The sequence below is a fragment of the Microplitis demolitor genome, chromosome 1 (genome assembly GCF_026212275.2).
Source record: "Microplitis demolitor isolate Queensland-Clemson2020A chromosome 1, iyMicDemo2.1a, whole genome shotgun sequence".
NCBI lineage: Eukaryota > Metazoa > Arthropoda > Insecta > Hymenoptera > Braconidae > Microplitis > Microplitis demolitor.
The window spans coordinates 24,095,025-24,111,299 of record NC_068545.1 but is presented as its reverse complement, the minus strand read 5'-3'; the positions used below and the strand labels follow the sequence as shown (position 1 = coordinate 24,111,299).

General features: G+C 28.2%; 1 protein-coding gene across 8 annotated transcripts in view; it reads right to left on the bottom strand.

Moving 5' to 3' along the window:
- Positions 1 to 1,072: 1,072 nt before the first annotated feature.
- The window catches only part of LOC103577917 (putative fatty acyl-CoA reductase CG5065), a 36,662-nt gene continuing 21,459 nt past the window's right edge, over positions 1,073 to 16,275 (bottom strand). For 2 of the 8 annotated variants that reach the window (XM_008558800.3, XM_008558802.3), the window contains 5 exons: positions 4,582 to 5,189; positions 3,877 to 4,125; positions 3,208 to 3,557; positions 2,521 to 3,117; positions 1,073 to 2,195 (listed from right to left, as the gene is read on the bottom strand). In XM_008558800.3, coding sequence (XP_008557022.1) covers positions 2,054 to 2,195; positions 2,521 to 3,117; positions 3,208 to 3,557; positions 3,877 to 4,125; positions 4,582 to 4,794 — 1,551 coding nt within the window. In that variant the 5' untranslated portion in view covers positions 4,795 to 5,189 and the 3' untranslated portion in view covers positions 1,073 to 2,053. Of the gene's footprint in view, positions 2,196 to 2,520; positions 3,118 to 3,207; positions 3,558 to 3,876; positions 4,126 to 4,581; positions 5,190 to 5,265; positions 5,357 to 10,069; positions 10,221 to 12,009; positions 12,149 to 12,600; positions 12,777 to 14,155; positions 14,259 to 16,275 lie in introns of those variants that run through there. The other 6 variants (XM_008558795.3, XM_008558796.3, XM_008558798.3 and 3 more) reach the window with 6 other exon arrangements.

Below are 16,275 nucleotides of genomic sequence, written 5' to 3'. Positions count from 1 at the left end.
AAATATTTATAATAATAATTATTATTAAAAACGATAATGAGAAGTAATTATTTACTTTGGATAATTAATAAATTTGAACATTCATTTTATTTAAAATAGTAAAGCTGCCCCGGCGTTACATCAAAGATTAATAAATTAATAAATTTATTAAATATAATAAAAAAAAAAAACAAAATAATTAATCATCAAAGCTTATTAATTATGTAATTTTTAATTAGCAAGCTCAAAGTATTTAATTAAAAGCAATAACTTTTAAGCGATTTCAAAATTATTCACCAAGTTCTTTATTATTAAAACCTTATTAATAAGGCGTGTCTTTTATACAAACGGAATTCCGTCTAAATAAATAAATTAATTAATTAATAATAAAATAAATGTAACTAGTTGATGATTGAAATAATAAAGTGGTAACAAGAGTTGGTAATTAATATTCAAATAACATGCAGTTCGCACTAGACTGAGAGCTCATTAATTTAATTTTTAAAACATTTAACTTACGACACATTTTTTTTATTATTTAATAACTATATAATACATAACACTGCGTTATTTATTTAGCAGCGATTTCGTATTTACAACTCTCCTATTTTATTATTATTTATTTATTTATTTTTTTTTTTTTTAATCATTTCACTCAAATTTTTTTCTAATCACTTACTCGTACACTCTAGTTTAATTGTAATCCCACACTCGCTTTTTAATTCATTTATTTATTTGTATTCATATATATATTTATATATATATTTATTTATTTTATTTCTGTTGGACAATATTTCATTTTGAATAACTAAGTTGCCAATGCCTTCAAAATTTAATAATAAAAATAATAATTTATAATAATAATAATATTAATGAACTGTGATGACAAAAATGTTCAAGATACGTAGAGACAATTTTTTTCTAAAGAAAACAAAATTCCGACAGTTAAAAAATCCGTTCGTTAAATATCATTTAATAATAATAATAATAATAATAATAATAATAATAATAATAATAGTAATAATAATAATAATAATAATAATAATAATAATAATAATAATAATAATAATAATAATAATAATAATAATAATAATAATAAATAATTGATTACTCTGTATTTCAATATCTATAGTTTTTTTTAATATGTCTATTATTATAATTATTAAAAATGTGCTCTGCAATAAATCTGTCCGCAGAGTGGCAGTTGTTAAATAACTAATTTAAAATTTAAAAGTTAATTAATTTTTATTGAGGGTTGTAACAAATATCAATCTAGGTATCTTACAAAAAGTAACAGGAAATAAAAACAAAAATATAAATAAATAAATCTGATAAATTTTATTAAAAAATATGTCGGATACCGAATCAAGCGGTGGCAAACGGATTTAAAGATGTGTCCGTTATTTATATTTATATTGTTCTAGTCTATACAAGCAGCAATTAAAACACTTTTCGTTAGATATATTTATCACAAATTGAACGTGACATTTAACTTGTCCGTTATTATTTATTATAACAATCAAAATGTGGATAAATTTAAACGAAAGTACAATTCCATTTATTATTATTATTTTTATTATCATTATCATTATAATTATTATTATTATTATTATTTTTAATATTATTATTAATCTTATTATTATTATTATTATTATTATTATTTTAAATAAATTGTTAATTAATATATTATTAAATGGCTGCTGCTTAGTAATTGATGCCATCACTCAATCGGTAGCAGACAAATTATTTTAACAAATTTAAACGGCTGACAAAATCGCGTGTCCAGCGATTATATGCTAATTTATGAACAAATACAAACGTTAAAAAGGCCAACGTTTGGGAGCGAAATGATAGCGCCGTCGTCGTCGGGGATACTGAGCTGCGGTAATGATAATAATGGAGATGATGATGATAATGATGTTGATGTTAATGTCGATGCTGATAATGTTGATGATGCTGGTGATGAAGAAGGTCGAAGGACAATTCGCACCTTGCAACTAAGCTCCTCTGTTGGCTTTTGCATTTTTGCATTAATAACATTACTGTGTAAAATGGTAAATTTGGCTCTGAGACGTCAAACAATCATGCGGCACATACGGAGTACTATTGATAGAAGCATGAACCACGTGGATCTTGCTATTGAGCTACGGGACAGAAGAAGACGTAGTACAAATGCTACTAAGCTTATTTGTATCACCTTTTGAAGCCAATATAATCTGAAAATTTATTTTATAAAATTATTTATCATAACAATTGATATAGCAATAAAAAATTTTAATATTTTCGGGCGCGTTCAAAGCTTATACTTACGCGCCCCCATTAAAAAAAATTTTTATTTTTTTTTTTTTTAAATAATTAAATATAATTAATACATTGTCGGCGAAGTTTTAGGACAAATATATGAGGACAAAGTTTTAGTTAATAAATTAAGTAACATGACAGCAGCTGACGTGAGTTAGTAAGCTGATATTTAAATAACTTTACCGTCAGCTTACGCCGAAAGTTTATTAATTTATAGTAAGTATAAAAAAATGTATGTACCTCATAATATGTGAACGCGCTGCTGGCAGTGTCTCCGGACTCTCTTTTAGTATAAACTGTCTTATACCAATAATATAATTTTCCAAATAAGAAGGCCAATCGATTTGCCTGACGTCGAACATAAAAATACTACGATCTTCAGGAGTAAGTTGTTGATTAAGTCTCCGTACATTGTCGTCCTTAAAATTCCACTGCTGTGTTGTGAAATACTCGAGGCAAGTTGCGGCTTTTGTCAATTTAGCCTGTACACGTAACATTATTGGCTTAGTACCTCTCAATCGAGCAATCAGATCGAGAATATGTGCGGGTAATATGTGCTGAAATGTTATGAATATTTTGTTCAAATATGAGTACTTTTGGCAACTACCACCCGGATACCATACAGCATCTCGCGCTGGGTGTATTCTGCTATATTTAAATGACAAATCAATAAATTCTTTCCATGTTATTGGGTTTTGTTGACCGGTACAACAATTGTACACTGTTATTGTGTCGGTACGGTGTGTTGCAGTTTTCCAGGCCGCGCATATCATCAAATTTATCACTATGTCTACTGGTACAAAGTCTGCTACCTTCTCTTCGTGACACAACATCGTTCTGAAACGTCAATTCAAAACAATAAATTACCTCTTTCATACATTTACTTTATTTTAATTAATAATTCAAAATAAAATAAATGAAGGTTACCTAAAAAATCCTTTGCCAGCAGCGGCGATAATCCCAGTGGGACCGTTCAAATTGTCGACCCATCCAGCCATCGGTTCTCGTAACGATGACAGGACTATTGATGGTCTGACAATTGCGACCGGCAATGAACCGCAACCGTCTTGCAACATAGTCTCTGCAAGTGCTTTGGTGAACGTGTAAGTATTTGGTCGACCTTCAATTAACTTTGGCGTTAATTCCTCGACTAGTTTGTCATTTATGTACTTGGTGCAGTTTATGACTTGCTCTGGATCCTGAGGCGGTGGATAAATAACTTCCTCGACTTCAGTGCGGTCACAATTGCAGTATGCCGTTGACACGTGAATAAGCGCCTGTGAAAATCATATATTTACTTTTATTATTATCATCTATCTCTGCTATTATATATATATATCGAATTCCGGGAAACGCGACTTCAACTTTTTACGTCGTAACTTTTTATTAAATTAAATCTACTAGATCTTTATCAATAACATCATAAATTTATCCATCTATACATCAGTTTAATTAGCGAAATAGTTATAGAATATAAAGATTAATATTTAAAGATTAGATTAGAGTATGAATAATGGATCAAATTCGTTGGAAAAATATATGTAAGTCTTTTCGGAATTGATGACGCGATATGTATATGTATATTGATGTATTTACCTCTAAATTATCCATTCGATGACAGAGATGTACCAGTTGTTGGCTGCCCAACATATTGATCATGACCGAAAGATTGAGTGCTTCGTCAAATTTAACGGTTGCTGCTGAATGAAATACAATCGATACATCTCTTATTAATGTTTCACGATCAGCTGCTGATATTCCAAGTTCTGGTTCAGTCACGTCACCAGCTATTGGTACTATCTTCGCCAATTCATGTGGACTATCACGACGCAGTTTATCGAATAGCTATTTAATATCATAAATAATATATAATTCCTATTTTACAAATCAACTACAAGCATGCAAAAAAAAATACAAGTAAAGTATCCGATTTCCAGCCCCTTCTCATATAAATTTCATTAACTTAATGATTTATTTTCTCATTAATTATATGAGTTTTTATAAATTATTTTCTAAAGAGCTGGAGACTGGATAGTATTTCTTTTAATTATCAATTAGTACTAACTAATTAATTCATCAAAAGACTCAATTAATTATTTTTTTTTTGTTACTTTTTAATATAAATGTCAACTACACTGTAAAAAATTTACAGAGAGAACGCTAATCAAGTCAGCAGTGAAATTGCAAGAGAAGTGAAATTTACTCCAGAGGGAGTTTAAAATTAAAACTATGGGTCAAAACTCCAGATCTTTTACAGTGTAATTTTAAGAAACAAATAGTTTAAATAAAATAAATGTGTACCGGTGCATTGAGAAGTTCTTGCAGCCTTTCTTGGACATTCTGTCCTTTTTTAGGTCGCATAAGTAAATAAATATTTTTTATCCCAGAGCATGATCTCAGTAATTTTTCCACAAGTACTTTTCCCATAAAACCAGTGCCTCCTGTTATAAATATTGATCTTCCCATATAAAAATCTTTTACAGAAGTATACTCGCCGCCAGCCATCGTTGCCATAACTTGTGTTCTTTTATTATTATATTATTATTTGTTATTATTATTATTAATTATTATTATTATTATTACTATTATTACTTTAACAACGAATCAATCAATTAATGAGCTGTCGATTTAATTTTGGAAGTCGATGAAAAAAATATAATGGAAGTTATTCGTAGTCAGCCTTGGCTTCGGAATAAAATGAGCGAACAGATTTAAACTTGCCGGTTAAATGAAGAAGACTTTATTTATGCGTTAACGTTGATCTATATTGATTTTCCACTGTATAAATTACACTGCTGCCGATTAAATCGCTGGTGGTACTCGGGGTCTTTATTGTTGATCCAAAGTCGTACAAGTTGAACATCAATCCAATCACAACCATTTCGTTTTACATTTCAATCTTCACTCACCTGAAAAATTAATTTTTATTTTTAATTATTACCAACTCGAAATTTTTACACACATAATTATCAAATACCAACACACTTTACTACTAAAATATACTTGTCACATATTAAATAATATTCTTAGTGACGCACTGTCACAGTATTACTCGTTTGAGAGATAACGGCTCGTAGAATTTTCGATAACATCTGATAAAATCATAACGGATAAGTTTTTTTTTTCCACTAGATTTCAGATAAATTTTCATTAACTCTAGATACTTTATTTACTAAAAATCTACATATGTATTTTATATATTTTTTAACAATAAAAATAAGAGCAAAAAAGTAATATAGGTCACGTACTTAATATTTATTCATTCATATAATGGATTCTATTGTTCTATTCTTAATTTTGATATATCGTGAAAGTTTCTTAGATGATATACCAGCAATATCTTTTGTCATACATATATATGTATATATATTTAATTGATATTTTAAGATAAGTGAGCAAAGTTTCCGCCGATAGACAGTTATTTGTTTGTAAAAAATATTATAATTTATGGTAATGGAGGTTGTCTATCGCAAACTAATATTTATTATTTACGGTTATATATCTATATATATTATGATATTGTGTGATAATACGTGATGATTAAACGGGAAGTTAAATGAGACTAGTTAATGGTTCCGGTACTGTAAGTTTCCCGCTTATTTACAAACTGGTCACATACACACGACACACACACGTGCCCTACTTACAACAAATGTCTTCACTATTGTATGTGTATGTATATATGTATATGTTTAGTTTATTCGCGTCCGAGAGAAACTTTATTGACGAGAGATATCGATGTCGCATATACTTTAGTTTATTTAATCAACTAAATAATCATGAGAATTTTTTTTCAAGTTCAATCATTCAAAGTAATTCAAATTTAATTATTATTTCACAAGAATTTGATATTAAATTTAAATAAAAAAAAAATTTCATCAATTATTTAGTTGATTAAATTTCTTAGATTATTGAAATCTTATTCACAAGAATTCTTTACAAAGAATCTCGTGATCTATTAACTTCATTTTAAATTTCATTATTAAATTTTTTTTTTTTTTAATAAAAAAAAATATCTACAGGAAAAAAAATATAAAAGATAGTTATTAAAAGTAGTGATGAAGTAACTAGCGAACAATAGTAACACAAGGCACAATTAATTAAAAATAACAATAAAAAAAAATTTTCCCAGTGTGGAAAAAAAAATGGCAGTGTCATCATAAGAAAATTCGATACTATGAGAGTAGACTATTTTCCTGGTAACCTTAACCTGGTTACCTTCGGCATCTCCCCGCCGACGTATTTGTAATAAAACTGGTTTAGTTGTGCGATGATATGAAGGAGAATATTAATATAATATAATATATACTTTAATATAATAGAATATACATAATATAAAAGAAAGGAAGACAAGGGAATCCCTGGGTCGGGAGATGATACTCCGATCGACGCACGTGCATGAATAAAATTATTTATCGGAATTATTTAAACTGATAGCACTCTCGCGAACGTGACAGTGTACTAATCGATGTAAATATACATATATATTCATTTTAAACAGTGAGTACAGAGAAACGGACGGGAGATTCCAGGTCAGCGTCCTCGGCCTCTACTAAACTTATTTTTATTCGCGGTCACTAAATTCCCATTGATTGCGTTTTATTCGCACGGTGGTCTACTGGCTTCATACTTAATATCAAGTGTTGATTTTCAAGTACAGTAAGAAGGGAGTGACAAAGAGAGGACTAAAAGGAGTAAGGATTGTATATTAAAGATATAGAGGAAGACACCCGACCCCGTTACACGAAAACCCGTTACACTTCGTGACTCACTGCCCGAGTTTGTTGAGCTTTTTATTTTTTTTTAATTTCAAACTTTCGTTACGCAAAATTTTGAATAAAAAAAAAATATTTTATTCCCTTTGAGGAAAAAAAAAAATTTTAATATCAAATTGTAATTAAAAGTTTTATGCATTAATTTTTAAATTATTTCTTAGTAAAGAAATGAAGAGTAGTCTTCTATGGTTATTTATTTCAAAAGTTAATTGTAATTAAAATATTTTTATTATAAGATATTGTGATCAAAGCGGCAGCAAGAAACACTTTAGAGTATTGATCGTTATAACGACATTAATTTGGCAAACAAATATTATTATATTATAATAGCCTTCACTTAACTACATTGTAGGTATGAATAATAACATCATTGACCGAGTCACTGTTAAATAACTTTTACCTTTTATTACAAGATCCTCTCTCTCTCTCTCTCTTTCCCTTTCTTGCCGATGCTTATAATATTTGATTCACTTAATTGCTTTCAGAGTGCTAACGTCATTATCTACATTAATTACTCATCAATATTTTTTATCACTCAAATTATCTGATTTTATTCTTTAAATTTTTTAATGGAAAACAATAATTAATTTATTTTTACTCCATCACTTTAAAAAAATGAATATTGTGTAGTATAAGGAAAAAAAAAATATATTTTGCCAATAAATAAATGATAAATTTTTTTTATGGTAAACTGACGACAAAAGTTTGAGTATTAACTTGAGAAAATAAAAATTTGTGTGGAAAAATATGATTATGGGGTAAAATATTATATATGTATATATATTAGACATAAAAGCGACAAAGCGTCGCCATAATGTCGCGTGTCCCGACTTAACATGCTCTAGCTCGTGGAAACTAAAGAAAAATAAGAAAAAAAAATAATAACTGCAGATATTAAAAAAAAAAATTATGTATATATATAAGTATATATAAAATATATATTTTCTAGTATCATGACATGCGTCACAGCGCAATGCGGTCGTTCACATGTACGAATTATTAACAGTAGATTTGCTTCCCATGTAATAAACCACGACACCATAAACAATTGGATATAAAAATAGACGGATTACATTTTACGCCAGGTACTGGTTAATCTTTCGATATTATCGTTTAAATAAATTTAATTATATAGACTGCATAAATTTACATATTTAATTATTGAATAAAAGTGCTATGACTTTTTTTTTCATTATTGTAATTTTGAGTCTTGAACTAGAAGATCACGAAAGGTCTGTGTTAAAAATGCTCTTTGATAGCAAAGAATAACTTGTTTCTTATTTTTATTTTCATTCTACTACTTATGTCGTGTGAATTTAACTTCAGAGAAACACTTAAGCTCAATAAAAATGACAGCCAACAAATTGCCGCTTGAAATGGAAATTCAAAGTGAATATATTAATATCAATTGATAATTTAACTAAGACAAAATAGAAAAAATTTCATCATCTCTAAAAAAAAAAATTGCTTAGCAATTATTCGGCTAACTTTAATGTCATAAAAAATAATTACTAATTGATTACTGATAGTAATTTATACTTTAAAAAATTGATTAATTTTTTTATCATCATCTCATTTGTATTTTGTGAATAAAAAAAATTTTTTTTTAAAATTCAATATCAATGACCAAATACCAGATGATACCGGTTCTATGGCTTATGTGTTATATGGTTGAGTCGCTCTGAAAAATATTGAGCCATGGTTGTTCACACACAGACTTAACTCACCAGTTAATGTTATGTGTGTAATAACCTGCTTGAACGAGCAATCTAAGTGTGCCACTCGGTCATTCACTTCCAAATCCTCTCATCAGCCCAATAGAAAAAAAAAAATATATATATATATATATATATTATATATAATACCAGTGGGAATACCAATAATAAAAATATTTAACTTCGTCCTTCGAATCGATGACGAAACCTTCGAATTCCTTAAAATATTTGTCAACCTTTTGGTATTAATTTACATTAGACACTGATATAATGAAATTCATTTCTTAGATACCATCTTATCTAATACCCGAGCTTATGTAATAGCCTTTAATTTATTTATAATCCTTCTTACGTATTTTTATTAGTTTATTAATGACACTTGCTGTTCAATTATTATTCAAAAATTTATATTTTATATTTAAAGTTTATTGATTTGAATTTTTAATTAAAGATCCAATTAACTTTTTATCAATACGCGAATAGTAAATCAACATAAAATAATTCATTGAATATTAAAACATGGAAACATATTTTTGAATAATTAATTGCCTTAGTAATGATAAATTTTGAATGAAAAAAAAAATGATCTGTAATTAAACTGTTAGCAAAAATGACACATGAAATAAAAAATATTTTTTTTGATGATTAAGTTATTCATTGAACTTTGACGTTAAAGTTAATTACTAATTACCATTAAATAATTAGTAATTAAAAACACTTTGAAATACAAAGTAACGTGACAGTTTAATTTAAAAAAAAAGTAAATCAAATCTTGAGGTAAATAAAATTTTTGACGTCCTAGTTGACGTAAGACGCAAATAAAAGTAACTGTGAAAAAAATAACTGATGCATTTATCGAAGTTTCGAGATTGTGAAGAATTTAAATAGTTAATAATTATAATTTACGATAAATAAAATAATAAAAAGAAAGATAAATAATTACGATGCAAAGTATACCGTTACTTGCGCTGATTTCGCTCGGTTAAACTTTCGCGCGTAAACAGATAGTTAAATACTTTAGTAGTTGAGGAATTACTTTATATTGAATTAATAAACCGGGTAAGTTTAAAATGATATTTTTTATAAATATATTAACTCTATAATAAAATAAATTATTTAATTACAAACTAGATAATTATTTTTCCTTTATTTCAATTTAAAACTTTTCAGAGAAACGAAACCAATTAAACATAAATTGTATCAACTAAATCAAATTGTGTTTTTTTAAAATTTAATTTAAATTTAATTCATTTGAAATTTTACAGCATTTAAATTTTTAAATTTAATCAGTCTTCTTACCAATAAGTAAATTTAATTTTTAATCCATTAAAGGTGTAAACAATAACCACTAATGAAATAATTAAAAACAAACGTTAAAAAAATAAATAAAACAAATAAAAATAGTTAATAAAACTGTAAGTTGCTTTCGGATCGAGGAACGAAAGGTAACTGAGCGTACTGGGTCCTATGTCGGGATTCTTATATCATCATCTGATAGGAAGACACTTGGGCACTTGCTCTTCCCTCTCCGTTATACCTTTGCGTTATAATAATAATAATTATTTTAATTTTTATTATAATATCTAACATCTCAAGGTCAATATTGTGTCCTTGTATAGTTTAAATTATGATACTTAAAATTCCTAAACCCAAAAGCGAAAGTATAAATGTGTTTTTATATTTTTCAAATTAAATTTATCTTTGGATTTCGTAATATCGTTTGGCTAATATCTATTTTTTATTTAATGGAGTCATCAATCAAAATATTATAATATTTATTTTACCATGAAATTTATTAACTGATGTTTTTATTTTTAATTTCTGGTGTAAATAATTTTTTGTTCAACTTCAAGTTTTATAATAAAAAAAATTAGACAATAAAAAAAGTTTAAAAGTTGCCTGGTTATATTACAGCATCGCGTATTAAATATCTCTAAGACTTAAAAAATACGATTATTTAAATACTGAGGAAATCGAGTAGTGAAGACAAGAGATCCCTCTCAAGTCTCACGAGCCACCTGCTTGTTTTCATTCCGTGTCAATAATGCTATTGAATTTAAAAGTTTTTTAAATGAAACGCGAAATTTGATACTTGATAAATATATTATATTTTTCATTATCATTTTATTTGAATTTATTATTTAAGTCAAAGCTACAGCCTGAGCCAGAGCCAGCATTTAATTCAAAAATATAAAAATATAAAATATATATATCGTCTTTTAATAAAAGTATCAATTGAGGAAATGAACTAGGTGTAACATACAAGTGACACTTGTGCTGTATTGTTATATGTACTACATTTATACATATATACAATACGCTTGCGCCACAGATTTACCGACTTTGGATAAACGCAGGGAGGGACATACTTGGATCGATCTTTTATGTTACGATAATTTTATAAAAAACCATTTTAAATATTTTGAATTATTATCATTTTTTTTAAAACATATTTTATTGACACTTGTCATTCCATATCCTCCCGATCAATTATCGATCCACATGCTCAAGTTTTTTTTTATCTTCTGTCAGCTAAAAAAGAATTGTAATTACAGTTACAGTTTAGATGTAATATAAGAATAGTTGATATCAATTTTATAAAACGGAGTAGAATTAATAATATATAAATATTGTAAATTGTAAGTAAGATGTTGAAGTCTATTGAGGGGTTTATAAAATTATTGAATTATCGAGTGTCTTGTGCAAGAGTAAGGGTTTACTGAGGCCAACTTGGTTTACTTGGTAAGGGTAAAAAAAGGGGGATATCAAGGGGATGTATATATGTATGTATGTATGTATTAAATGTAAGTAGTGGGTACGGATGGGTTTGTAGAATTAAAGTGGGGGAGTAAACGAAGAGAAAAGATCGCCGCATTGGGCGGTGGTGCATCACGTTGGACAGAAATACATATATGTACTTATAACCGGCAACTAATTTACTGAGACAACTAAACCAGAAACGAGACGAGTCGAACGTCTAGATTATGAGAGAGTCCACTATTTCATTGATATGCTCAATGTATTTTATTTTTTTATTATTGGCAAAAGTTGACGGTGGCGATGGAAATTTTTTTAATTTATGAAGGGGATGATTTTTTTTTTTTTTATGGGAATTTAATTTTTGAATTTTTGTAGAGAACAGGAAGACTGGGAATAATTAATATTTTTTTTGATGCATGCCGGGTGTCAGAGATAAAAAAAAATTTTATGTGTAAAATAAAAAAATAAAATGAACTAACCCTGAACAAAGATGAATGGGGAATCTGAACCGTTATCTCCGGCACAATTTCGCTCTATTGTTACTGCTCTCTAGTTTCTCTAGTCGACCCGGAAAAGCAGCTGGCGAAGGCGCGGCTGTCCAAAACCCGAGGCCGAGGACTAAAAAAAAGTATAGTAAAATTGGTAAAATGGTTTTTTTTTTTTTTTTTTTTTTTTCTTTATTTATTACATGATTTTACAAGACCGGAGTAAGTAATTTAATAATTAAATAAAATTTACAGTTTAGCTCGAAAAAAAGGAAAATTGAAACGGGGCCATCGCTCACTGGCACGAGATTAATTGAGCGTGACATTAATAAATGATATTACCGAAATTCATTAACAATGGGAATCGGTCATCATCCAATTACTGGCAACTAATTGGACGTAAGCTGGAGGTGAAAATTTAATAAAATAATAATTTTGAACACGAAAGATATGTTTGTGAGACTGAAGGTGGTAGGTGGGGCTTTAAATGAGGAATGAGGATGTGTGATAGGCAGATGAGAGTATCTGATAAATAGTTGCTGGTAGTAAGTCTGAGTAGTAACTTGACTGTAAGATAAAACTCACCGGGCTGAATGTGACAGATAATTATTTTCACGTGCAATGGCACCTTGTACTCGTGCGAGCTCCTCTTTTACTTAAATCGCCGCAATAACGGCCTCTTTAACACAGGAACCCGCACTTCTTGTCGCGTTTTTTACACTTTTCAGCCCGAATCAGTCGCACGCCAACCGCGTTCGCCATCTTGGGGCAACTGCCAAGTACCACCAGTTTGGGTAACTAACTAGTACTAAAAGTCACCATGTTACTCACTATATTTTACTACCCCAGTTTCCCACCACCCCCGAGAACTCGATCCTTTCTTCCACCCACTATCTAGGCACCCTAGTTTTAATTTTACCCTCTGCTCCCTCTAAGCTCACCGCCACCACTCCCACACTCCCACGAGCATGAAAACCCAGGCTGCACTATCTGCCCTAATCTCCGCTTATTCTAGTTCATCCCAATCCACAATCCGCAATTGACTACTTGGATACCACTAACTGCTCCATAACACTAGTCTATTTTATTTATTTACAGATCCAGAGTTTACGCGAGACCCGGAAATCCAAGACTCGCTTAATTAATACCAATCATACAAAACATCATAAAAATAGAGCTTTCAGTGATATAAATCAACTACCGAAACTACTTGCAGCTGGTTAAATACATCTCAGTGTACTCCAAACCAGAACTGATTGACTGACTGACTGACTTTCTCCCCTGGAGCTTGACAACTTTATTTTTACATTCAGTTTACGATCAATTACAAAACTCAATTAAAAATAAGACAAACTTATCTTACATTAATTGAGTCAGTAATAACAATTACTATCGATTGTAAATGAGAAAAATATAATTTCGATAAAATTTAAATCAAATAAAAATAACTAGTAATAGTTGGTAATGAATAAACGCCCTGATATAAAGTGGCGCTACGATCAATTTAATATCTTGTGTATTAACACTGCTTTTGAATATCTATATATAAATATATAAATTTAACGTCCCGCATAACTTTTTTTATATTTTTTTTTTTTAACTCAAATTAAATTTACAGAGGCTGAAAAAATATATAAGACATCAGCGCGTATATTTTATTTAATAATAATACAATTATGTAAATTCGAGTGTCACTGACACTTAAAATACAATCTAGTTCAATCAATAAAAAAATAATCCGTGTAGAGATTGGAGTATGTGCTTTTTTTTTGTATATGTATTTATATTTATAGGAATCGAAATGATATAATGTGTAGGTTTGATAATTATTACGAAAATAGATGTGGAAAATTCAAGGCAAAGAATATATATTTGGTTTTATAATATATAACTAAGCTGAGATGTATACGTGACATGCGCGTCATTAACTTGGCGCTAATAATATATTTTATTTGAATTATGTACTCGAAGTAAATGCGGAATGCGTGTAAAGCTGTTGTACATATGGATATACTTTTTTTTTATTAATTCAATCGTAGCCGGAATTGGAGTAACAAAAAAAAATTGTATGGATTGAGATGTGAATTATTTAAAATGGGCGCAATTATTTTATTTAAATATATTATTGTAATTTACTTACATTATTGTGTTAATGTGAGTAGTAAAAAAACGCGGGGTCATTGTACCATTTCACAGAGAGTATAAACAATTTAAACTTTACAACTTGTCGTCCTCTGACTCGTGCTGAGTGTCGATTGAAAATAATTGCACGGATGTACAATATTTAAGAGAATAAGTACGTATAAAAAATGATGACACATCATTATACCAATATGTGAAATAGTCGTTATTTATTAATGTAAATACGATTTTTTATTTGTACATTTAAAAAAAAAGTACATTTAAAATTAATGTAAAATAGAAAAAAGTGTGATTCTTTGATAATACTTAGTAACAAAAAATATGACAATGTCATATCAAGTGGAAAAAGTTTAATTCATTATCGATAATAAGCATTTTTATAGATTTAATGCAAAATAGCTTACTAGTTTTTGTTAAATTTGTAATCATTTTTATGGATTTTTTATTACAAATTAATAATACATTTTAAAACGTAATTTCCGTGCAATGCGAAGTGTGTGATTCCAGGTAAAAAAATTTCAAGCCAAAAAAATAATAACATTTTTTTTCGGCTGAAAAATGACGACAAAAGGCCCAGTAGTGAACATAAGGTCGATAACTGGGCCTGAAAATGCCCCAAAATTTCAAAACGTTTCTGTTCTAGATTGAATCGCTTGAAATTTTTCTGTTCTATAAATTTTACTGCAAAAAAAAATGGTGAAAAATAGGATGATTCAATTTATCGGCCAACTTTCGGCTTTTTTTAATAAAATTCCACGGCTTGGGCGTGATTTCGACAAATTTAAGTCTCTTTAAATGAAATTGTATGGTTTCGAAATGATTTGGGTCTTAATTATTATTTTCCACCATCGCTAGGAATTTTAATTCTGCGGTTGTAATTAAATAAAAATACGTGACTATGATTTAATAATAAATAAGCCGGCATTGTAATGTGTACATATGTACTTATTACTTGTTACAACGTTAAATTAAACCGGAAAAATATAATATACTTTACAAAGAGACAATTACTGTACTCGTGATATTTATTTTTATTATTTTCTAGAAATTTTTTTTATTTAAATTTTAATGAAAAAAAAGAGGCCGGAAATTTTTTATACAAGGACTTTTTTTGTTAAATAATTTGAAAATAAAAAATTAGATAAAGTGTTTATTTATTTTTCAATGAATAATTTAATTTTTTACTTTAAATATGAAATATAAAAAAAATATTTACATAGAAATATATTAGTAAATTAATAATTCATTGAAAATAAGATAATTAGTAAATAAATAGACTGGGTGATGTAATATAAAACATACTTTAATACCCATGATTTCAAAATACTTAAGACATTATATTGATGTCATAATTATTATAATTTTATTTTCACAAACAAAACTTGTCAAGTTATCATTTTTAATGTATGTCGTAATAAATAAACAATTCGATAATATTATTTTAGAGGCCAAACTCGCTAGAAAAGGTTAACAGTCTTTGACAAAATATATCACCGGTAAATCTACGTCACAAAAATATAATAACATGAGTATGAAATATAATTCAATAAATCGATCGGCATCGAGTCCTGCTCACTAGGACAACTGCCAGTACTTAATTTTATTGTCATGATTGTCATGCCCCAGATTTTCTAACACGCAATCGTCAACTTGACAATCTCAATTTATAAATTTAAAAATGAATTAATTAATTAGATAATCAATTAAAAATTAATATTAATTTTCTGGTATTTGCAAAAAGTAATTGAATGATTTTATACAAGTCACGATCTTAATCCATCAGATAATCATTATCAACAATTTTTTATCATCTACCAACGTGTTTCATTCAACAGCTTTGGTATCAATTGTCGCCCACTTGAATCAGCAAAATACCTATACCTACACGTTATTTGAATTTCCTTAAAAATTTATTAGATACAGACTTAAGTACATATTTAAACAATATATTAAATGTACACGCGATGGTCATTAAATTATTAAAGAACGATTATTTTTATCATTTATTGGTTCTATTAAATTTATTCAACTACTATACATTTATGAGAGGTGTGCAAAGCGTGTTTGATTCGAAACTTGAATTAAATAATTTGACAAATTTGAATTATTCGATTTAAA